Here is a 23868-nt window from a genome sequence, read left to right on the forward strand (position 1 = left end):
GTCTATATGCTATATGCGCAAAGAAACATACCTTCCCAGAGAGTTGGGGCTCCTGGCAGCCTCAATGCTGTTTTTACTCACCATCGATATATTCTACAACACAAAAGAGTGGCAGATTCATTTCAGAGGAGCATTGTCGATGCTACAGACAATGAAGAAGCTGGGAAACGGGGATCAAAACCTTGACCCATCTGTTTATTTTGCACAACTAACCAAGCTGACGTATCTGTTCAGTACGCTTTATGTGTATGATGATGACGTTTGCAACAAGTATATCTCTGTAGTAGATTTGGATTGCATACAGTTTTCTACTGATCAGGAAATGCAGTCGCTGATATACCGCAATCTAGGTGTCACTGAGAGCATGATTACCTGCTTGGCAGAGGTCGTGAAATACCTTCAGCTTGGTGAGACTGTGAAAACGATTGATGCTATTCAGATGGATATCGATGCTTGTGAACCTGGAAAGATGCGAGAATACTTTGACTCACAAAACGGATTGATTGTTCACAACCAGTCAATGATATTTCATACTGCAATGAGATTGCTGTTTGAGAGGGAAGCTAAAAAACAGAGTCCATTTGAGTTGCAGGACATCGTGAATACTGGCGTATACCACCTCAAGATTGACCATGAAATTACAAATGAATTTGATGGAGTTGGATTACTGTGGCCAGTCTTCGTTATTGCTTGTGAAGCGACCTCCGGAGAAGCGCAGCGGGTGCTCCAGATATATCTAGAATCGTTCCAGTTGTACACAGGAACAAGTTTGGAAAGAGCAATACACATTATTTTTGCAGTATGGGAAAGAAGGAAACACGATAACAACGTGAGCTGGATAAGTGTTGTTAGGGAGCTGGATCCAACTATTCTCCTCTCTTGAGTGAAAAGCGGTGATTCATTGCTGGAAAACTACTTGAAGACTTTACGGATTTACTAATATTATCGGTCGTTAATGTCAGCATCTTCAAAACACAAACCTAATATAATATATCTGTTGCCCTGCTACACAATTTGAAGATATTTCACTTTGGAAAACCATGGAAGAGTCCAATCCAAGAGGCCCTTTCAGCATATTGCATATCCAGCTTTCCTGAATGCTGCCTTCATGGCCCCAATGGAGAGCTCATTATACTTCTTGCCGCTTCCAAGAACTCCGTCAAATTCCATATGTGAATGAACGGCACCTGGCATTCTTACAAGTGTGCAGTCAACACCATTTTCCTGAAGCTTATGAGCATATAGTTCACCTTCATCCCGAAAAACGTCAAACTGAGCTGTAATAACGATTGCAGGAGCTATATCTTTGAAGTTCGAGTATAGGATCATGTTCACCTCTGGGTTGTTATCAAACTCAGCAGGTCTGGGATTTCCCAGGTATTGGGACTGAAACCATGATATCATCCGGAATGATAAGTCGGGATTATCACGGTTGTCTTTCCAGCTTTGATATGGACAATCTGGTTCAACTCTAGTCCCATCAGGAGTGATGGACCTGGTATCACAGCATGGCACGCCTAACACTTGAAGACAAATTTTTATACCTGCATCTCTCGCTCTGTGGCACATCACTCCAGTAAATACTGCACCTGCTGAATACCCACCTATGGCGATTTTAGATTTGTCGACTTTTAGTTCTTCAGCATGATCGATGATGTACTTGACGGCGGCCCACGAGTCTTCAATACCGGCTGGAAAAGGAAACTCAGGTGCTAGCCTATAATCAACATTAAACGATACAGCACCTGTTTCATTGCAGACACGCTTGCAGTAGTTGTCGTCATTTTCAAGACAGCCAAGAACGTAACCTCCGCCATGGAAGTCTATATACGCTGGTCTTGGCTCTGGTTCGTTCATTGCGTTCTTCGGAATGTAGCACCTTACTGTTATCTCTCCATCATCAACGGCAACCCTGATGTCTTTCACCGTGCCATCAAACTCAACTTTCTCTTTACCCTCAAAGATTATGACACGGGTGGGGTCCTCTCTGAAATAGTCGAGAGGAATATCTTGGGAAGTGAATGATGCGAGATTGAACTTGTCAGAAAACGCGATGTATTCGGGCTCTAAACCCGCTTTCACAAACTTTTCCGAAATCGGAACAAAATCTCCAGGGAATGACATGTCATCAACAAATATTGTAAATAGAAATTTCAAGCCTGGAGCAACGCATGGCTTTTATAGAAGGTAAAACAAAATTAGCCGGATTCCCTCTTTCCGGTAGTTACAGGGCCTGCATGAAACCGGTCGTGCCTAATCGCAGGCCCACTTGTCCGGACTTCCCCTGTTATCATGTACTTGAGCGTCGTAGATAAACATTCGTATCACTATATTGAGTATTGCATCAAGGGACTATACCATTAGCAATTATAATTGATTGGATGTGCCGGATTCGACAGTTTGACCAAAGAGTTGTTAAGTGGCAGTTATTTTTTCAAGGACCAACGCTCTCCCACCATTTCAACGCAGCGACTTCGTGAGTAATCAAGGACTTGTTGCCTGGGATCTGCTCATCACTTTTAAGTCATTTTCCTCGATTTTTTTATTGATAGTGGATTCTCACAATACATATTTGTTCACACTTATATTGAAAGTTATGATTTCTCATGATTTTTCTTGTTGAAACATCCCCTTCAAAGGATATCCGGGAGATCAAAATGTACTTAACGAAAGCTTGTCGCATAACAATTGATTGTAAATTTCGAAACTTCATCAAAGAGAGGTTGTCGCACTAAAAAACGGCACCCAAAGTTATCAGATGCAGACGATCGAAACCCATTGCGACGGGCATCAATCTGCGCCCATGCAGACCATGCGGACCATAGAGAGCCTACCCTGAGCACAAGTGCAGGCAGCTTCGTGCTCACTATCGACCCTAATGACTTTGAGTTACAAAAAGTCTTTCAGACAATTTCCAGAAGGACAGACCGTTTCGTTATGCCGTTGAAGAGTTTAGGGGTAGAAATGCAGTATGTTACTGTCTACGGTCATGACGAAGTCGCTTCGTTTGCGCCAACCATTGGAGACGTATTATCTAAGCCTTTCAGAATTGGGGAAATTACAAAGAACATCTCGAAACGTGAGATAACCAACAGAAGACCTCAAGTCGATGTTGAAAAAAGTGTTGCTACGTTGAGGGCTGTTCACAAACAAGAGAGAGGAATATTTGCCAGAGCTCAATCTAGATATACCGCTAGTTACGCCACTCAGCTGCACCGTTGGCGAGCATAGTTGGCGACAAGAGATATGCGGTCACTACCGTATGCTCCGGCATTTTCCAAGCTCTCGTGATTGGATCTGCTTTCTGGAAAACATCTGATGGGACTGGCGGCGCCTTTCCAGAGGTGGAGTCGTTTTTTGTCATTGCTGTACTTCGTGCTAATGGGTATGGCAGAAAATTCAGTCTCATTTGGAAAACGGCCAATTATGTTCAAACAAAAAGGTTATTCTTTCTATCATCCCTCTGCTGAGGTCTTCGGTTATATCTTGAACGACATCCCCCGTCGGATTATGAGGATAGAAAGCCCCCGTCGGATTATTAAAAAAACATTATAGAAGAGGGGAAGTTTCACGAGTAAGTGATAAAAACCTAATCTCGGCAACTCAACGCGAGAATGAAAGAAGGCTGCTAGCTCATTCGATCTTATCAGTCATCATCCACAAATTCAATATGAGAAGCTTCGGCCTTGAGGTCTAAGAAACCTTTTTCGCTCAGAGTCTGCTTTTCAGTCTTATAGCTCGACCATTGCCGTGGAGGAATATTCTTATCGTACATCTCGTCGATTTCTTCGAAAGATCTACCTGCTGTTTCGGGCTGAAAGAAGTAGAAAACAACCAGGGACACAACGGACATACCGGCGAAAATGAAGTTGATCTTAGATCCCATGTTAGCCTTATCTGGGTTGAACATGTAGGGCAAAACAAAAGACCACATGCAGGCAAGCGAGAAGTTGAGAATAGCACCCAACGAGATGGTTTTTCCTCTCAAGCTGACGGAAGAAATTTCAGCACTCAAGATGGATGGCATTGGACCCATACCCAGATTGAAAAAGAAGTTATACATGGACATGAAGGCAGTTGCTACTTTCATTGCCACTGGATTTCCCGTGTTTGTTCCAGCTCCGGCAACAATGAAGTTGAGAATCACCAGTGAACCCAGTCCCATCATCATCAAAGGTCTCCGACCAAATCTGTCCATAATAAACCATGATGTAATAACACCGGCCATCGACATGGCCTGAGCACCACAGCTCAACTGATATGAGGTTTCAGTAGTCATTCCAGCAAGCTGATAGTAATATGTTGAGTAGTAGGCGACAAAGTACAATCCACACATTGGTGCTGTCCACATACCAAATAGGACCAGAAAAGTTCTCTTGATATCCTTCTTTTTAAAGCAATCCAGATATGTGGATGATTGAGTGATTAACTGCAACTCGTCATAAGTGACCTTCATCAGCGCAAACTGCTGTTGAGCCTGTGTTGAATTGTATAGTTTTTTCAAAGAGTTCAAGGCTTTTTCAGTTTGGCCCTGCTTAATGTGGTAATAGGGTGACTCTGGTAATAATGGAGCTAAGCAAAGACATGAAACAGAAAACACCCACTGTGGAATGAACACAGCCCTATATGCCATTCTTGTAGTATATGTTGCCGTGGTGTTATTAATGAGATAGCACACAAAAGGTCCAATACTCATCGACAAGGTGCATGAAGCAACAGCCCAGCCTCTGAGGGCCATTGGAGAGATTTCGGAGACGTAAGTGAGACACAGAGTGCTGAAACATCCCAAACATAATGCATTCACCGATTTACCCGCGATAAAAAGACGAATATCAGTAGCAACATATTCCATGGCAATGGATGGAATTGTGATGGCCAACATCAAAATCAGGATGTATTTTCTTCCAAATTTGTCAGCAAAGTATGATACCCCAAAACCGGAGATTGCCATTGCTGCTGTGGGAATGCCGGACATCATCGATTGCCAGGTTGCGTCAAGAACATAGGTACCCTCATAGAAGTATCCAAAATCTTTTCTGAATTGGGGAATTGAGATCACGATACCACCAGCCTGATTTTCGTAGCCTACCAAAATCATAACCCAAACGTTGAACAGAATCCAAGCAGTAGCCTTGGGATATGTCTTCATTGCCTGCCATCTAGTGAGCTGATGCTCAATTTTTTGTTGAGCATGTGCGGCAGTCTCAAGAGTAGTATAATCGTTGGTAGCTGAAGGACTCATGACATCCGGGACAGCCTCAGTATCTTCCTGCATAATCGAATGTTCAGCAAGTAACACGAACTGCAGATGTTACACAATACTTTTTTGTATTTCGGCCTCTTCATGTGGAGGAGGAGCGCCCCAGTATATATCCTTATATAAAGTAAGTAACATATATTTGCAATAATGCTGTAATTGCGGGGAAATCAAGCTGCTCATAAATGAGTTTTTACGGTCATGGCAACCGGAAATTCACTAAAACACAATTCCACCTTCAGGCTCAATGTATCTTGTATTTGTTATTCTTTTCTGTTCAAAATAATATTTCCCAACCCCCAATATATGCAAGTTCGCGCTATGACCGGGCTTCCTTGGTGAGCTCGGCAGAATAATAGCATGTCGGACATCTAAGGGTCTTTGCCTAATCAAATTCGGGGGAAAGAGTGATGTGCTTCCAAATCCTTGCCGTTATTCTCTATGTTTCTTAATTTCCTGTCTTCAACCCATGAAAATTCGGGGAAGGACATCACGCGCCAAGTAAACCTAGAACAACGCCTTTGGATTTGTATTACTGTGGTAGCGTGGAGCTTGTATTTTTAGTCACTAGATTTTATTCTACATAACCCATTCAGGTTAGACAATATAGATGCATCAAGGCATAAATCCACCAATCGTGTGGTAAATGGCCTAGTCTCAAACTTTTTACCTCAAACGTGCATGCCTTTGCGGTTGCGCGTGTCGAAATCGACTTTTATTCCGCCGAGAAAACAATCCAAATTCAGGCTGCAACAACATCGTTCTAGCGGTCAAATGATGACCCGAAACTTTGCCTTGGACAGTTATTGAGTTTTCCAGTTTACACAATACGGAAGTAAGGAGGGTTATTGGGGGGAAAAGACTTAATAAACGGCTGGCACCCCGAAAAATGTGGGGTAATGCATGCAATAAAAAATTAATAGCAGGTAGTGTGCAGTGTACGCCCAATGGATCTCACGAAAATGGCATTAAGTTATAGATAACGCGGGTTCGGGTTAAATGTATATCAAACATACCCCCCAATATTGGTGGGTACACGATTGTGCACCATATCTTCATAGGTTAGCAATTGCGCATGAAGAGTATCAATATTCATTCTTTTGATATTAATTACCGTTACAAGATCCCCTCCCGAATGCCCTGCCTTCAACAAGCTCCCATGTGAATACGATGGACATCCTATACTTAGGCACAACTTCTATCCGTACTGTTATTCAGGTTAGTAGTGGCTTGGGTGAAAGAATTGTATTTCAGCTTAATTATATAAACCTCAGCTTTCCTATTTCTCGAAATGTAAAAGAAGTCACATCGCAAAGGATGCCACGATGACTTCCTCAAATTTACCCTGGCCATTCACAATCGGCCCTCGGGCTCGTAAACTCCGTTCATTTTCTTGGCAATATAGAGCCTCAGTCTATTGTCCACGTTTCGACAGAAGTAAAAGGGGAGAGATGGGGGGAAATGTTGGTCACTTCAACCATGGAAGGTGAGAAGTTGTATGGCGAGGCAGAGAAGATGGAGAACGAAGTGGCATCCAAAAAGTTGAACTAGACCACTGCCAGGCCATAGCAACTCCTCACCAGCACACAACTGGAAATCGAAACATGGTAAATGACAGCCACATCAGCTTGTGAACTACAAAAGGGCGTGGTAAATCCAAGAACTTAAGCTTTTGCAAGTATGTCGAATTATAAAGAGAAGAAGGTTAATTGTTATATCATTGTTTCTATCAAATATCAGATGAATAGCATACCGCCATTAGCGCAGATGGTTGAACCCGTAACCCATCTTGAACTCTCTCCGGCTAAGAAGACAGCAATGTCGGCGATGTCTTCAGGCTGTCCAATTCTTGCCGCGGCAGGAGTGGCCTTGATTATTGGATCGAATGTCTCAAGAATCTCGGGCGTAGCGCTGTACCACATATCGGTTGCCGTTGAACCAACAGACAGAGCATTAGCTGTCAGCCCGTACTTTTGGCCATACTCAATAGCAAGAGTTTTGGTCACATTTTCCAATGCGGCCTTTGAAGCAGAGTAGGCACCGTTATATGAGTTCGAAGTTCTGCCAAAAACACTGGAAATATTGATGACTCTTGGCCTCTCGCGGAAGTATGGAATACAGAGTTTGACCAAATCAACTGGGTAAACGGTGTTCACCTGCAGAACTTTGTGAAATCCTTCAACTGTGAGGTCATCAATCAAACATTCGTCATCAATGCCTGCATTATTCACAATGATATCAATGTTCTTCCAAAGCTTTGTCGCTTCTGCGACCAGCTTCTCGGCAGCATCGTATTGGCTGGCGTCAGACTTGATGGCGTATGCCTCAACGCCAAACTCAGCTATGATCTTCTTGGCTAGGTCTTCGGCCTTGCTAGCAGAAGCTACGTAGGTGATGATAACATTGGCACCGTTTTTAGCTAGAGCGTATGCAATGCCAGCACCGATACCACGAGAAGCACCTGTCACAATTGCGTTTCTGTTCTCGAGGAGCTTGGTCATCTCAATTTGCTTGATCTGCTTGGAGGAACCACCGGGAGGGCGAACAATCGACGAGGTAGGGGGAAATCCCGAGCCTTTATATATAGTATCTCTGGCTCCGCCTTTGTATGGCCTTATCACGAACCTAGGTTCAGCTGGTTCGAATCAGGGATGCTGCTTTCGCATGAGCGATAAGATTATGACTTTCTGTAATAGGCAACTGGTAACGAGATTAGAACGAGATGGATTTATTCACGGCTGTGTAGCTCATCGGCATGAGTCTCTTTAGATAAGCTTTCGGCTCCGTCTGAATAATGGGTTGAATAGTACCTATGGTGATGAGTTAAATGCTGATTTGTAAAAGCTGGCCGATTATTATACGATTCATTTTTTTGTTTAAAGTTTGAAGATCTGCATGGATGGAGAGAGATAGATGGTATGTGTGAGCCACAAAAATTGACAAATCTGAAAAACGTTGATTCGGATTAGATACGCAAATTTAAAATCAAGCTCATAACGACATTTGAACAATTATTCGAAATTTTACCCATATAATTTATTACAAATCGGATGTTCAAACCTTAGGAATTGTCAACAAAATCCAGTACAGGCGTTATTCATCCGAATGAAAGTGGCCAAACAAGTATTTTCCAAAGGAGACTCATGCAGATAATAAAAACCCATTGCACTGCACAGCCTTGAAAAGATCCAGCAAGAACAAACAACCGAAGTCCCAAAATAAATCTGCTTAATGAAAATTGTCAAAAACGAAACTCAAGAGGTCCCTCCTCGTCGGATTATCTGTCTCTCTGTTGTCCTGATCCGCAAATATTCGAACCATGAGATAATATTGTGCTCTTGTGGAATCATTCTCACCGATTAGATGGCCCAGATTGGGGTCACTTCTCAAAACTGACACCTCCCTTATCACATAACGCCATAATTGTTTAGTTCAGCAGTTCGAAATTCCTCCAGAAACGTGATTTGGGTGCAGGCGAGGAGCAGAGTCCATTTCTGCACCTTCCCCTCCTATATGATGCGGACAGCGGACCTTGAGCCATAGATCGGCTATGACGTGCCCTTCAAAGACCGAAGTCCCGTGAGAACCACATCAGGTTCAGCTCTTTAACCTCTCGCTCCAATGAATGGACTTTAGGAAAGCACAGGAACGGTATCGCAGTGAAGGGCACCGTTGTGATTCGGAGATAACAGATCGAAACCCCGACAGAGAGTGCAATCGATAGGAGATTTACCAATTAGGCAACCCATCCGCCGATTTGGGTAAAGCTCGTTATTGCTTGCCAAATCAAATTATATTCTTCTTCTTATCTCTACAGTTAATCTTCAGATTTTGATTTGTAGATGAGAAAACCCAGTTTTTGTCTCCTTAAGAATGACTTGATCTTCCCATTGGGTCTATGTAACATTTTTTGGCAGGGTTTGATAGTATATCAAAGCTAAAAAATGTCTACAGCAGAAGCAAAGACAAGTATCAATGTTGAATTGGAAGCACTTGGCTCAGGATCGCCGGAGTACTTTCATGATGAAACTGAAAAACTAAGAGTGCAGTTTAGTACGTTCTCTTTGATCAGCGTAGGTTTTTCAGTTACGGCCACATGGGCTGGTTATGGCTCCTCCGTTGCTGCCAGTTTCATTTACGGTGGTGCACCAGCTGTTGTATGGACCTTGCCTGTTGCTGCAATCTACCTCACTCTTGTTGCGATTGGTATGGCTGAGCTTGCATCAGCATATCCTTCTACTGGTGGCCAATATCACTGGGTTTATATGGTTGCGCCAGACAATTGTAAAGTTTTCCTATCATTTTTCTGTGGCTGGTCATTAACAGTCGCATCATGGTTTGCTGCATGCTCTTTGTGTCAGGCTTGTGCTGGCTTTGTCTTCAACATGGCTTCGATGAAAAATCCTGATTTTGTTGCCACGGAATGGCAACTGTATCTCCTGTACCTTCTATTCTATGTGGCGTGCACTTCAGTCAACGTGTTTGCTTCTAAATGGCTTGCACAGGTAAACAACTTGATCATGATGGTTTCAGTTATTGGTTTGATTGTGTCAGGTTTGTCAATGTTAATCTGTCACAAAGCGGGATTTAGATCAAACTCTTTCGTTTGGACTGATTATACGAACTCAACGGGGTGGAGTTCTAATGGTCTAACGTTTCTTCTTGGAGTTGCTAATGCATGCTTCGGTTTGTTGGGAGCAGACGGTGCTTCTCATTTGACAGATGAAATAGATTTACCAGGCAGAAAGGTTCCTCTTGCTATGATTCTTCCACCAATCCTTGGTTTCCTCACTGGTTGGCCTTTCTCGATCGTCGTTGCTTACTGCGCGAAAGATCTTGAATCCGTCATGACATCATCCTTCCCAATTGTGGAAGTTTACTATTCTGCAACCGGAAGCATTGGCCTCACAATTTTCTGTACCTTCCTTATTATGGTCACAATGTTTGGTGGTGCTATCGGCTCTCAAGAAGTGAACTCAAGATCTAGTGCCGCTCTGGCAAGAGATGGAGGTATGCCTTTTCCAAACTTTTTTGGAAAAATTGACACTAAGTGGAGGGTTCCAATTAATGCAATGCTCCTGCAAGGTGCCTTTGTTTTCCTGTACGGCCTAGCCCAGTTGGGATCGTCGGCCGCTTTCGTTGCTGCGGTGAACTCTCTCTCTCTCTTCTGCATGGTCTCATACACTCTCCCGCAAGCAACACTACTAGTAAGAGGGAGAAGCATCCTTCCACCAAGATATCTTGATCTTGGGTACTACTTCGGCCATTTCGTGAACATCTCGTCAGTCCTGCTTACTCTGTTGTTTGGGGTGATCTTTTGTTATCCAACGTACAAAGACATTACTCTTCCAAACATGAACTGGGTCTCTGTTACCTGTGTCGGTATAGCTATTATACTGGTATTTGGTTGGTTTTGTGGACTCAGAAAAACATATCAGGGGCCAGCAATGAATTTTGGAAAAATCAACAGACTTCGTGAGGAAGCGCTTGTCAAATGATTCACAGGCACAGTTTATGACATCATGTTTGGCCTAGATGCAGACTAGTGATCTTTTCAAATGATAACAACACTGTTATATACCTAATAATACAAAACTTGGCATTTCTAGTTTCATCTTCATAATCATAGGCCCTGCCGTTGTCAATCGAAATGTTCACCACAAGAGATGACTTAATCATTATTTTCAGAATTATCACAGATTATCTTGGGAACTTTTTTGCAAAAACTCGAATTTCTAAAGAATCCCATATAAACGCCAAAGTTTAGTCCCTTTCTACGGGACATATACAAATTATTACACTATCGTCGATATCTACAGTCACATGCCTGAGGACGAGTATTGTTAAACTCGGGTAAGAAGTCGAGCTCACAGGTTTTTACCGGTGACTATAGTTGCAGAGCAGTAAAATAGATCTTACTGGTTTGGCTGAGGATATTTGAGGCCCTGATCCATCGCTATCGGCGCTATCAAGGCCAGACATCAGCAGTGCGGCCGAATATTCGCTATCAAATTTGAAAGCGTCTCGTTACGGCTTTCCGGAATGGGATTCGTCCTATCTGCCAGGTCTGCGGTTCTGGAGAAAGAGTACTTGGACCATAGATTAAGCACTATTCTCAAGCTGATGTTGATTAGTAGATCACAAGACTCAGACTTGAGGTTTGGCCAGTTACGTCTTTGCACAGGGTACAGTAGATGATTTTACCGACTGGCCAATGCGCGGGTAAAAGATGTCAACAGTCTACATTTTGCCAAACTGACGGAGATGTGGGGGAGGAGGGGAGGGGCACGTGATTCAGCAAACCACGACCTGTATCTTAACGGATTTCTGCCCTTCAATAAGAAATGCATTTGAAAACGGATCATATTTCCCAATTATTCGTTCATGATTTCCATATCGTTTAAAGTATAAGTGAAATCTGCCTTGCTTATTGCGTGCCAAATCCACCAAATGGGGGGTAAGATGAATCAAAGTTCGTTCCCAATCTCCTCTTTTCTGCAGGCAGGCATATAGCGTTTATCTTTCGGGCATCGGGTTGCATGCTGATAAGCTTGTAGTTTCTATATTGGATTGTTGCCCAGTGCTATATCACGCTTCTGACTGCCGTGTTTGGGCACCTCATACATCATATCTGATAAGCACGAAAACAGAACGCATTACTATAAAGTGTCAACGGCAACCGTCTTTGGAAACCGAACCCAAGCGTTATGATTTTAGCAGACCCGCCCCGACAACAAAGATGACTGTTCCTCCTCCCAAAGATCTTTCCGAACTCGCCCCAAGTGGCACCCTTTCAAACGTTGAATTTTCGGTTGAGGGAGATGTTAAAACCGCAAAAATCAAGAACCCAATCAAGGATGAGAGATCTCTGAAACCCACAGTCGACGATTTGACTGTTTCTGAGCCCGTGACTGTCGATAAGATTGCCGAGAAGCTCGAGATATACGGTGGTGCTATCGTGAAGAATCATCTATCTGAAGAGATCGTTGATAAAATGTGGGATGATATCTCCCCGCATTTCAAGAAAAGAACCTGGAACGGTGACTTCTTTCCACAAGAAACCTTGAGAGTCACTGCTACTGTTTGCAAGTCTAAAACTGTTGCTGAAGATTTCATGTGCAACCCATTGTTCATGGAGCTTTGTGCACGCTTTATTGGAAAGAAGAATACCTTCGTCATTGGAGATGAGCTTACTACAGCTTACTCCGAACCACAGCACTGTTCTTCAACTTTGTTGAGTATTGGTCCAGGTGCCAAAGATCAGCCTTATCACCGCGATGACATTATCCACCACAATATCTGTCAATACCGTGAGAAGTACGAGTACGGCCATGAAACTGCCATTGCCTGCGCTATAGCACACAACAAAGCCACTAAGGCTAATGGTGCGACTCGCTTTGTTCCAGGTTCTCACCTGTGGGACCACCAGCGTGTCCCAAAGCCTGAGGAAGCTGTTTACGCTGAAATCGAGAAGGGCGATGCTTTCTTCATGCTGGCTTCTTGCTTCCATGGAGGCAGCGCAAACACCACGAAAGACGAATGGCGTAACATGAGCTTCATGTTCATGACTCAAGGTTTGTTGAGACAGGAAATCAATATCTTTCTCGAGACTCCTCTTGAGTACTTCCAGTCGCTATCAGTTCAGGCTCTCAAGAGCATTGGGGTTGCTGTCAGCCAACCGTTCTGTGGATGGTACAGGGATCTGGAAGATCCTCTCAAGGTTATGAAACCAGAGTCAAGTAACGGCAGTGACGATATTGAAAACGCATTCAAATTAGTTGTCTGATTTTCAGAGAGCTTCGCTGGTTCGTGGTTCTTGGTGCTTACGAATCAAACCTCGAGTGATTTTGACGATTTATTGCTAGTTTAGAGTTATATACGACATGCGGGTTTTTGCTTCTTCGTTAGAGTAATTCCTCCACTTGTAGCTAGGTTTGCTTTCGATGAAAAGTGGAATATACCGAGCCTGCACTTAGTTCTATTGTACGGCATCAGAAAACTAAGTACGCGCTCAGGATTGAGTACGTAAATTAGGCTGCAAGGCTTCTTTTTTTCCGAATCTGGTTCTTAGTCATACTATATCATGCCGGATACAACTTATGCGCAAAAGGCTGACAGATTTCACTCAGGGTGGAGAAGTTCAGTAGCTGAGAAACTATATGTTCACCATTCTCTAATAGGCAAGGAAAAGCAAAATAAATTTGATCAATATATAGAACTGTTTTAAATCTTTAGGGTCTCCTTAGGTTCCTCCACACTTTCTGCTTCTACCTCAAGCTCTTCAAAAACATCGACAGAAAAGTGCTTCCGAGCGTAGAATAACCAGTTGACAATAGCAACAAAGGCAGTAGCACCCAAAACAGCAATAGTGTAGTTCATAGTAGTAGCAGTGACTGGCTGATAGGATGGAACACACAACCAGGCAGACGCAAACAAAAACCAAACAATACAGATGATGTTCATTGGCTTACCCCATCTGCCTAGGTTGAATAAAGGTACCACTCCTTTGCCGTATCTGTCTTGTTTGAAGACCAAGCCAAGGAAGGGAATCAGATAGGCAACATACATGGTGGTTACGTAACTCCCCGAAACGGCATTCAATGCCGTGTTTGATGCAAAGATGAGAAGACCAATGAGAGTAGCCAATCCTGAACAGAACAGGACCGCCCACACGGGTGCATTCAGTTTTGCATTCACTGTCGCGATTTGTTTCCCGAAAGGAACACTATTGAAAGCTGCAAAAGCCATGACGAGACGACTGGCAGAGGTGAGAACACTAATAATTCCGCAAAAGAAACCCACGATAACTATCAACGCAGACACAGTGGATAGTCCTTCATTGTGCAGTGAATCCACATAGAGCTGGAAAAGGGGAATACCACCGACAGGGTCAAGCAGATTGTCTGGATTCACGATGCAGAAGTTGTAAACAATTACTGCAATCAATCCCATGAGATAGGCACCTGTGTAACCATACGTAATCACAGTGGGAATGTTTTTCTTTGGGTTTGGAATCTCATCTGTCATATGACATGCACCGTCGAAAAGTGAGACCGAAGCAACGGTGGGCAAGATACTCAGGAAAAACACGACACCGTTTGAACTCCAGCCTGTCTCGTTGGTGATTTCTTTGAAAGCGAAGGCGGCTGTTTGCTTTGGGTGGGCTCTTGCCAATAGAGCAACAAGCGTGAAAAGTGTTCCGAGGTTGAAGACATAGTTCGTTAAACGGGCCACCAGAGGCAAGAGTCTCGTGCCGAATATGTTGACTACTGTCGCCATCAAAATACTGGCCAAGAAAAGCAAGTAGTAGTGATAGGTATGGCTCACATAGTCAGGATGATGCATAAAAACCAACCCCAAAACAAGGTCAGCATTAAAAAAACCAGTAGCAGTGACTCCAAAGATCCAACAAGCACATGACAGTATACCACTGAGATAAGCAAGACCTCTATTATACTTTTGAGGATAGTATAGATAACTCCAGTAAACCAGAGCAGAGGAGTGCGGATGAACTGAAGCCATCTCCGACATGGAGTAGGCAGTAATCAAGCAGAAAACGCCCGCAAACAAGTACGCATAGAAGAAGAACGGAGCTCCTCCAACACCTATGACGGTGGAAAGATATGTTCCCAGAGTAAGAGGGGTTCCGATTGAACCGTAAACAATTCCAACAACACCCCAGATATCAAAATTCTTCTCCAAGACAACATCGTGGTCAGATTCTTTTATTTTGAATACTTCACCTGTCTCAGAATCGGGGATCTCACTTACCTCTAAGCCGGTGCTGGACTTAGAGTTAGCTTCGTTCTTCAAAATGCCTGCCATTGTTCAGTATTAGTTCTGTTTACACTAAAGAGACATCGGCCAAGACCATAAGGTTTCAGGTAGTCATTTATATATTTATTCTCTGATCATTATCTCGCAGTATTTCGATCTTGTAAGCAGCCCGGATGATGGCTTTTCAGCATGTCGAGTGATAAGAGATAAGAGATTGCGTGTCACACTTCAACGATGTGCTTATAGTTTCCGACTCGTTTGTAGTTGCCTGACTTTGTGTATTTGGAGTCCTGCCAGGACCAATTTGTGTATTTGATAAGGATTCATTATCCGGGAGCTAGATAACGGTCCTATCAAAGCATTCTCAATGAGCGAGTTGAATTTAGCTCCTGAAAAGTGGCCTATCATGCCAAGATTAATTCGTCAACAATAACCAAAGTGATGAATTTTTCGGCAGTCTGCAGGCTGCCCCTATCGTTTAATGTCTCCTCTGTAATCAGATTAATTTTTCACACGTAAGGGCAAAGACAACTACATGCAAGATGAGAAGATATCGATTTTTTTCCTCGCTGGTTTGGCGCAAATACGTAGAAAAATTGCGCACCGCTAGGTAGCCAAGACGGACATTGTGTCTGGTATGCTATGCAAAACCATCCCTTCGTTGAAGTGGTCTCGTTGCCCGCCTCGATTCAAGCCAATAATAGTGTCGGATCAAGTTCTCGTATCACTGATAACCAGCTGACCTGGTCTCCATTTCGCCTTCTTTCCCAGACTTTTTTTATAACACGTTTGCCACGTTTCATACTGTCCACGCAGTGAGGCTCTATTGTTTGCAGCCATGAGGAGACTCTTGCTTGACCTTCTGAAGATGTTGCTTCGCAGCAAATGACAAAGCTTGGCCAGAAAAGGCCGAAACCGGGAATATCCTTCGTAATCTCTTCGTTTATTTCAATGTGGTCAATCCCAGAGTCCACAAGAACTTGCAATTCATCCGGGTCTTGCAACTTCACCTCTCTCATAAAAAGCAGTCTCATAGCAATATGAAACATCACAGCTTGATGATACACTATTAATGGATTCAGAGAACTCATATTATTATTGAATGGCGGAGGTTCACATTCAGCTAGCTCCTGCTCAATCGCCATCACTGTGCTGTCTCGAGCTTTTGAAAAGTCCGCAACCTGCAGGTAATTCACTATGTTCGACAAACAGGTTAACATCCCTGGCGTGATTCCTGTATTGCGATACATCAGTGATTGAGCCATGTTCTCCTCTGGATAGCGGATAAACTCCAGATCCGAAACTGTCATGTGCCTGTTACAAACATCGTCGCTGACATTGTAGAGTGTGCTGAAGAGGTAGGTTAGTTTAGTCATCTGAGCGAAAAATAACAGGGCACCAGGTACGCTTTCCTGATCTTCCAGTGCTGGTACTAGACCTCCTTCTCCGGAATCGCTGATGGTTTTCAGAGCTTCAACCGCACCTCTGAAATGAATCTGCCACTCGTCTGAGTTTGACAAAACATCGGTGGCCAACAGAAAATAGATGGAAGCAACTAGAAAGCTCACTTCTTCACTCGTCGCTGCTTCTTTCCAAGCGTATGAGGCGGAGACAAAATTGAGACCCCTAATCTTGTGAAAATTCCAATACTGGCGATAATCGACGCCTTGATACTCAGGGGCTATGAAACTGAGACCTGCACCGGTAGACAAAAAACTCGAACACATGGCGCATACCGTATGTAGAAGTGCTCTTTGAATCTCGGCTGAGCGGGATGAGTCCAGTGCCTCCTTCAACATCAAGTTATACGGATTGACCTCAGTTTCATCCAGGGGTGTTAGAATTCTGTGCAAATATGTATCCCAGAAGTCGAGAAGTATGACCTCAATCTCCAAATCATGTTGGAGACCCACGAACGACGCTTGTTCGAGTCTCTCACGAATCCTGCTTTCGGGACCCAGAAAGAAACCTTGGGGACTGCTGTATGAGGTTGGGACTATCTCGCCGTGGCTGTCACTCTCATATTCTGGGAATTGACGTGCATTCTGGAAACTGCAAGAGGCATCAAACACGTTGAAGGGACCATAAGAGAAGTCATCCTTGCTTTGAAAGCTCTTGGCTGTGATGAACACAGATGCCATATCGATCCGGTCCAAAAAGTAGTCGATCTGCAGATCATCGAGCAGTTGATTCTCCTTCCACTCATAGAGTATCAAGCTTCTGTTCTTTTCAGGCGTTCGTTTTAGGGGATTTCTTTTATTGTCCCCCCAACAGAGCTTCACCATGTACCCCTCGCATTCAACACCATAGGCCTTGCAGTTCTTGCAACTTGGTCGCTCTTCATCGCACTTGACGCCTCGCCTGCGACACGTCCAACAACCGGTGAAGCGTTTTGTACCTTTCTTGGTTATACTTTCTCGCTTGGTCATGCCGGCTTGCTCAAAAAAACCCTCTGAGTGGAAGGCTGCCAAAGTATAGTTGGTAACCGATAATATGGGTGCTACTCTCGATGGGCATTACGTAATCTGTAAATTCGCTCTGAGTTGCCTGCGCCCATGTTTTCGGAGCCTGCTTTGCAATCGGAATGCTAAGACTCGATTAGATAAAGACATAGGCTGCCAACTATAAGTATGCTCCAAAGCACCCCTTTAAGATGTATAAAACTTGAATCAGTCTAGTGACTTCACCAATTTACAATAATGACTGTTGCCGAACCCACAATTACATTCAGAGGAACTTCCTCCACATACAACGATATCGAGCTCTTCCGTGAAGGCGAAATTGGTAAAGCAAAGGTACTCAACAGGGTTAAGGATGACAGGGTTTTGAAACCCACAGCTGAGGATCTCACTGTTTCCGAACCTGTTACAGCAGATAAGATTGCAGAGAAGCTTGAGATTTACGGAGGTTGTAGAGTTAAGAACTACCTTCCAACTGAAGTTGCTGATCAGATCTGGAATGAGGTAGAGCCTTACTTTGGTGGAGGAAGAAAATGGGAAGGTGATTTCTTTCCTAAAGAAACTAGCAGAGTCTGTGGAATTATGAACAAGTCCAAGACTGCTTGTGAGAGATACCTGACTCATCCTTTGCTCACGGAGGTTGCGGCGCGCTTCCTTGGTAAGGAAAACGCATTTATCATGGGGCAAGAACTGATTACGGCTTATTCTGCACCTCAGCTCAACTCATCCGTGACCTTCAACATCGGCCCAGGTGCTCATGGCCAGCCTTTGCACCGTGATGACATTATCCACCACAACATCCGCAAATACCGTGAGAAATACGAGTATGGTAGTGAGACCGCTCTCGGTTGCATGCTCGCCCATAGCACAACCACCTACTACAACGGTGCTACTAAGTTTATTCCAGGCTCGCATTTGTGGGACCACTACCGTGTTCCCAGTGAGGACGAGTGTGTCTACGCTGAGATGGAGAAGGGTGATGCTTTCTTCATGTTGGCTTCCTGTTTCCATGGAGGCCACGCCAACACTACGAAGGACGAGCAGCGCAAACAAAGTATCTTGTTCATGACTCAGGGAGTATTGAGACAGGAGGAGAACTTATATCTCGAAACCCCTCTGGATTACTTCAAGACGCTCTCCGTTGATGCGGTGAAGGCCTTTGGAATTCCTTCTAGTGATCCAAAGCTGGGTTATGTGGGAGATCTCGTCAACCCTCTATACCTCGTGAAGCCGGAGCTTGAGAACGAAAAGGGTGCGGATGATCCTTTTGAGAAAACATATCAATTAGCTTGAGATTCGTAGTGCATTCAATCTCCAATTTTATGGCTTAATATGAACTCGTAATTTATTTCCCAATAGAGCTAATTGCTCTCTTTAGCATAATATTTTCGTTTACAGGTCTGATGTCAAATACGAAATCGCCGATTCGCTGAAAATGCCGTTGAAATCGAGTAATACCGAAATTTCCTGGAGGCGACATGGAGGCAGGTGGTAGCGAAGAAATCAAAAGCTTATCTGAGATAAGATAAGCTAACCTACCGGAGCAGAAAACTGGTTTTTGCAAACCTCGGAGGGGCATTTGTCGAAATATAATACTTTGAAGCCTTCATCGGTTTTTCTTCTCGGCCCTGTAACGGTGTTGAATTATACTTTGGATCAGCAAGTGTCGTATGTCTGTTCTAGTTACTGGGGGTACGGGATTTTTGGCCCTGTACGTGATCGATGTCCTTCTAGAGAGTGGATATACCGTCATTGGCACGGCAAGATCGGAGGCAAGGTATGCCCCAATGTTGAAAGAATTTGAGAAAAAATACCCCAACGTGAAGCTGAGCTATGAAATAGTGCCGGAAATTGGTGCTGAGAATGCTTTTGATGCTGTCTTGAAAGGTCATCCTGAGATCAAATACGTTTTGCACACGGCCTCGCCAGTTACGTTTGGCTTGAACAAGCCTCTCAAAGAGGCTTACCTGGACCCAGCAGTGAACGGCACTCTAAACATTTTGAAGTCTGTTCAAAAGTATGCGCCGCAAGTGACAAGAGTGGGCATCACTTCCTCTGACTCTGCAGTGGTTAGAGAGACCACTGACTTTGTCCATTACACCAACCAAAGCTGGAATACTATCACGTGGGAGGATGTAACGAGCGATCTTGAGGCTTATGTTGCTGCCAAAACAATTGCTGAGAAAGCAGCCTGGAAGTTTGTCAAAGACGAAAAGCCCAGTTTTGCATTGACTACCGTGTGTCCTCCCTACATTTTCGGACCTCAGTTGTTTGATTCCTTGTTGGGAAAGACCTTGAACTTTTCGAATGAAATTTTCTACACAAGTGCCACGTCTGAGCATACTCCCGAATTCTTGAACCAGCCAGCAGAGATGTCTGTTGATGTTAGGGACGTTGCTTTGTTCCACAAGTTTGCTATTGAACAGGAAGCCACAAAAGGACAAAGGTTGTTCATCGCCAAAGAGTTTTTCACTTACGTGTCTCTGCTCAAACTTATGAATAAGCATTTCCCTGATATTGGACTTCCCAAAACTGGCGATGCCGGAAAAAGCCCTGCATTCAGTTTTGACGTGTCCAACGTGGTTGAGCTTGTTGGTGGTCATGATTTCATTCCGCTGGAAAAGTCTGTCGTAGACACAGTCGCCCAGTACGTCAAGGTAAATGGACACTTTTGAATTTAAAGTCTTATCTTTGAGCATCTGCTTATTGCTCGTTTGCTGCCACACTAAATCACTTCCAATCTCTAAAAGATGCTTTCAAGTATCCTCGAAAAAAGTTAGCAGGCTGACACCTAATTTATTTCTACTTTCAATAATTCACCAACATTTCGCGATATAAATAAATCTCAACAGAGCATTAAGCATGCCCTACGTGCAAATTGTTGAATACAGATAAGCTGCATGCAGTCTTTTTTGGTCTTATGTATAAGTAATCTAACTATTCAGATTTAGACAATAAATTCAGGACCGGCTTCAGCGGCCTTTCTAACCTCAGCAATGGTATGGAAGTGGATGTCACTGAAGAACTTGGCCTTCTGCTTAGCAACCAAGTCAGCTGGAAGACCCAAAGCATGAGAAGCAACCCACAACTTGAATTCACCGGAGTAAATCTTGTCTTGGTCCTTTTCAGCGTTACCCTCAACAATTTCCTTGACAATATCAGTGAGGGAAACCTTGGTGACGGTCAAGTCCAAGTCACTCAGGTAGGCAGGCAGAATCTTGTTCCAGGAGTTGGTCTCGCCAGCAATGAAGGTGATGTCCTCCCATGGCTCATTACTTAAGAAAAGGTTGGTAATAGCCTTGGCAATATCTCTGGTTGAGGTGAATGAAACCAACTCATCACCAGTGCCTGGAATGGTCAAAGTCTTCTCCTTCAGGTTCAATGGAAACATATCGAAATCTTTGATGTATCTGTTGCTTGAAGGGTTGAAGTAATCCGCCAAGTAACCAGTGGACAGCAAAGTATATTGCAACTGATCTTCACCCTTTGGGAGAGCTCTCAGCTTCTCTCTGATAGGGTTGTGGCAGAAGTAATAGAACGATGGCTGATCAGGGTAATTCAAAAGATCACTGCCGTACTCGGATGGAATGAACTTTCTGCACTTTGGAGTCTTGAGCATGGCATCGATCAAAAGGTTGTGAATGGTAACATTAGTCTCGGAATAATCGAGAATGGTGGACACCAAACCGTCACAGTCCTTCAGGGCTTCGACAAGAGAATCAAGCGAGGTAAAGTCAACCAATCTGAAGTCAACACCCTCCTTGTTCTCGTACCATTCCTTGCGGCTTCTGGCCAAAACGACCACCTCGACGGATTTCTTCTGGAGTTCCTCAACTTGGTACTTGGAAAGGTCACCTGGACCTGCGATAGCAACCTTCATTGTTGTTTATGCTTGATGATTATTAAAGTTGAGGTAGTAAGCAATAAGCTGCTGATTATACTTTTTCAAATTAGATCATTTTTCTCAAACAGAAGTCCGATCTCTTCCTTTATAGGTATCTCCCGCTTAGTAAAGCGTCGACCCCATTCGTAATCCTCGATTGAGCTGCAGGGTTGACCTTCCTGTTTTGTTATAAACGGCAGTTGAGGACCAAATCTGGCTGATTAGTTACTGACACGATAATGAGTTGACAGGTTGAGGCCACAGGGATGTAATTCAGGTGTCTACTACTGCTGTTTTTTATTTGATTTCAACAGCCAAAAAAAAAGAGAGAGCTTTGTCGACACAAGACAGTCAAGAGCATATCATTACTAGCTTTCAGGTTCTGCCCACTCTGCCGGACTGCCATGTCAAAGAAGCTGCCAACACGCAAAAGAACAAAGAAGTTCACTGGCTGCTGGACATGTCGTAAGAGAAGGGTAAGTTGCGACGAGACGAGACCTGTTTGTGAGAACTGCAAGTCAACAGGAGTTGAATGTGGGGGATATGTCATCAAATTATGCTGGCAACGGGACTCAAAGGACTCTTCCATAGCGTCGTTCGATGGTACAAGGAGCGCAATACTGTACCGATGGAAGGAGGAGGATCTTTTGAGCAGAATAGAGGTGGACTACTACTTAGAGAGAATAGAGACGGTGTCCTTGTACAAAGAAGTGAAAAATTCTAAGCCTGAAGACGGATACGGTTGTGGTCCGTTTTCCGTTTTCAGAGCTGGGAAGGACTACCAAGCGATACAGCCAGAAAAGTCTCCAGATAGGATATCAGAGATTGAGGCGAATCCAAGCTTTGACGAGGGTCATAGCTTCCCCCAAGTAGTTGATGAGGATTTGGCAGCGTACTATCCAACACCATTGACTCCCCTGAAATCAAGATTTGACATAGAACAGAAGTTGCAAGACATCTCGTTTTCTGGACTGAATGGGAGCCTCAAAACGGAAACTTTACTACTCGAATTCTGGGATCTGTATCTGAGCAAGCTTATGACCCCCGTGGATGACTCTAATGAGACAAACCCTTACCAGTTGATCCTGAACACCGCTCTGACGGATCCAATATCTCTGGAGATACAAAAGGCTGTTATCCACTCAACGTGTGCGACTTGCTCCACATTTCTCTCCATTTGTAGAGATCGCACGGATGTACCACAGGAATACAGAGACCTCAAGTTTGATGACTATTGGAAGTTTCACAAAATGCAAGCCCTCGACTTTGTTTCCGCTGCATATCCTCTGAAAGAAATATTATCAAGCCAGGATTTGGGCCTGCTGATGGCATCCATGTTTTTCCTTCTGACAATTGATATTTTCCACAACTCGTCAGAGTGGCAGATCCATTTCAGAGGTGCAGTTTCAACGCTAAAGTCCATGAAGGCCTTTGAGAACTTTTCCATTGAATCATACCTTGATTACGACACCGACCTATCTCACGCGATAGTGTTTTTTGCCCAGCTCACGAAGCTTACCTACCTCTTCAGTACGCTTTATCTTTCTGACGAGGACGTCTTCAACAAGTACATGTCCGTCTTGGAGTTCGAATCTATATGCATCCTTGAAGATGACGATAGCAACTCTCTGTTGTACAAATATGAGGGTGTCACCAACGGTCTGTTAAAAAGCTTAACTGACGTTATCAAGTATTTGCAGTTCAGAGATTCGCATGAGACGGAGGTGAAATCAATCTCAGAAATCGAAAAAGACCTTATCAAGTGCAAACCTGTGTTTAAATCTTTGGACGACGACCCTGTGAACTCCAAAATTTTGCATTACCAATCCACTATCTTCTACGTTGCGGTGAAACTTGTTTTTCTGAGGGAGATCAAGAACGAGCGCCTCTCCGACTTGCAGGAATTAGTGAACGTGGGAATCGACCATGTGGAGCTCAACGACCAGATATCACAGTCGTCCAAGGGCTCTGGCCTATTCTGGCCCTATTTTGTGATTTGCTGTGAAGCAAATACGGTTGAAGGCCAGTCGAGACTAAAGAAATGGCTCGAAACTGTTAACCCGTTCGTACCTAGTATGAAGCGTGGTAGTCGGGTTATCTATGCTGTTTGGGACAGAAGAAGTAAGGGAGAAGATGTTAGTTGGATTACCGTTATAAGGGACACGGACCCAACATTACTCTTATTTTAGAGTGAACAATAGAGTGGAGGTCAGTTGGATTGCGGTTACCAACGGTTTTTAATTTTTAATTTTTAATTTTTTTATTTTTTTATTTTAGCACGGTTAATAACGAGAAAAATAGCTGGATTACGATAATATGGTACGCTCTTCATCTCACGAAGGCGAAGAATAATATTTTTTTCAGTTACTAGTGGGTAGTTTTCAAAGTTCTTTTTTTGCTCCACCTTCATGCTGAAATTCCGCTTTGCCATCGAGCAGTTGTGGCTGGGGTCCAAGTAGCCGCCGAGTTCATCGAAAAATTTGAATTTCCGT

At 43.8% G+C, this 23868-nt stretch overlaps 13 protein-coding genes across 13 annotated transcripts; 7 read left to right on the forward strand and 6 right to left on the reverse strand.

The window, feature by feature from the left end:
• Window positions 1–13: 13 nt before the first annotated feature.
• On the forward strand, window positions 14–883 carry KUCA_T00000001001 (uncharacterized protein; the record flags this gene model as incomplete). Its single annotated transcript, XM_022604497.1, has 1 exon — window positions 14–883. One exon carries the CDS (start codon window positions 14–16, stop codon window positions 881–883), a length of 870 nt encoding a protein of 289 aa, XP_022456059.1.
• A 185-nt stretch (window positions 884–1068) lies between these two features.
• On the reverse strand, window positions 1069–2124 carry KUCA_T00000002001 (uncharacterized protein; the record flags this gene model as incomplete). Its single annotated transcript, XM_022604498.1, has 1 exon — window positions 1069–2124. One exon carries the CDS (start codon window positions 2122–2124, stop codon window positions 1069–1071), a length of 1056 nt encoding a protein of 351 aa, XP_022456060.1.
• Window positions 2125–2964: 840 nt separating this feature from the next.
• On the forward strand, window positions 2965–3231 carry KUCA_T00000003001 (uncharacterized protein; the record flags this gene model as incomplete). Its single annotated transcript, XM_022604499.1, has 1 exon — window positions 2965–3231. One exon carries the CDS (start codon window positions 2965–2967, stop codon window positions 3229–3231), a length of 267 nt encoding a protein of 88 aa, XP_022456061.1.
• Window positions 3232–3646: 415 nt separating this feature from the next.
• On the reverse strand, window positions 3647–5275 carry KUCA_T00000004001 (uncharacterized protein; the record flags this gene model as incomplete). Its single annotated transcript, XM_022604500.1, has 1 exon — window positions 3647–5275. One exon carries the CDS (start codon window positions 5273–5275, stop codon window positions 3647–3649), a length of 1629 nt encoding a protein of 542 aa, XP_022456062.1.
• A 1718-nt stretch (window positions 5276–6993) lies between these two features.
• On the reverse strand, window positions 6994–7758 carry KUCA_T00000005001 (uncharacterized protein; the record flags this gene model as incomplete). The annotated part of the gene is made up of 1 exon (XM_022604501.1): window positions 6994–7758. The coding sequence occupies one exon, from the start codon at window positions 7756–7758 to the stop codon at window positions 6994–6996; it is 765 nt and encodes a 254-aa protein (XP_022456063.1).
• A 1443-nt stretch (window positions 7759–9201) lies between these two features.
• Window positions 9202–10755, forward strand: KUCA_T00000006001 (uncharacterized protein; the record flags this gene model as incomplete). The annotated part of the gene is made up of 1 exon (XM_022604502.1): window positions 9202–10755. One exon carries the CDS (start codon window positions 9202–9204, stop codon window positions 10753–10755), a length of 1554 nt encoding a protein of 517 aa, XP_022456064.1.
• A 1241-nt stretch (window positions 10756–11996) lies between these two features.
• KUCA_T00000007001 (uncharacterized protein) lies at window positions 11997–13043 on the forward strand (the record flags this gene model as incomplete). The annotated part of the gene is made up of 1 exon (XM_022604503.1): window positions 11997–13043. The coding sequence occupies one exon, from the start codon at window positions 11997–11999 to the stop codon at window positions 13041–13043; it is 1047 nt and encodes a 348-aa protein (XP_022456065.1).
• A 437-nt stretch (window positions 13044–13480) lies between these two features.
• Window positions 13481–15082, reverse strand: KUCA_T00000008001 (uncharacterized protein; the record flags this gene model as incomplete). The annotated part of the gene is made up of 1 exon (XM_022604504.1): window positions 13481–15082. The coding sequence occupies one exon, from the start codon at window positions 15080–15082 to the stop codon at window positions 13481–13483; it is 1602 nt and encodes a 533-aa protein (XP_022456066.1).
• A 641-nt stretch (window positions 15083–15723) lies between these two features.
• KUCA_T00000009001 (uncharacterized protein) lies at window positions 15724–17463 on the reverse strand (the record flags this gene model as incomplete). Its single annotated transcript, XM_022604505.1, has 1 exon — window positions 15724–17463. One exon carries the CDS (start codon window positions 17461–17463, stop codon window positions 15724–15726), a length of 1740 nt encoding a protein of 579 aa, XP_022456067.1.
• Window positions 17464–17733: 270 nt separating this feature from the next.
• On the forward strand, window positions 17734–18786 carry KUCA_T00000010001 (uncharacterized protein; the record flags this gene model as incomplete). Its single annotated transcript, XM_022604506.1, has 1 exon — window positions 17734–18786. One exon carries the CDS (start codon window positions 17734–17736, stop codon window positions 18784–18786), a length of 1053 nt encoding a protein of 350 aa, XP_022456068.1.
• Window positions 18787–19163: 377 nt separating this feature from the next.
• KUCA_T00000011001 (uncharacterized protein) lies at window positions 19164–20168 on the forward strand (the record flags this gene model as incomplete). Its single annotated transcript, XM_022604508.1, has 1 exon — window positions 19164–20168. The coding sequence occupies one exon, from the start codon at window positions 19164–19166 to the stop codon at window positions 20166–20168; it is 1005 nt and encodes a 334-aa protein (XP_022456069.1).
• A 272-nt stretch (window positions 20169–20440) lies between these two features.
• KUCA_T00000012001 (uncharacterized protein) lies at window positions 20441–21373 on the reverse strand (the record flags this gene model as incomplete). Its single annotated transcript, XM_022604509.1, has 1 exon — window positions 20441–21373. The coding sequence occupies one exon, from the start codon at window positions 21371–21373 to the stop codon at window positions 20441–20443; it is 933 nt and encodes a 310-aa protein (XP_022456070.1).
• A 407-nt stretch (window positions 21374–21780) lies between these two features.
• Window positions 21781–23565, forward strand: KUCA_T00000013001 (uncharacterized protein; the record flags this gene model as incomplete). The annotated part of the gene is made up of 1 exon (XM_022604510.1): window positions 21781–23565. One exon carries the CDS (start codon window positions 21781–21783, stop codon window positions 23563–23565), a length of 1785 nt encoding a protein of 594 aa, XP_022456071.1.
• Window positions 23566–23868: the final 303 nt, after the last annotated feature.

The sequence above is a fragment of the Kuraishia capsulata genome, genomic scaffold (genome assembly GCF_000576695.1).
Source record: "Kuraishia capsulata CBS 1993 genomic scaffold, Kuraishia_capsulata_scaffold_1, whole genome shotgun sequence".
Classification (NCBI taxonomy): Eukaryota; Fungi; Ascomycota; class Pichiomycetes; order Pichiales; family Pichiaceae; genus Kuraishia; species Kuraishia capsulata.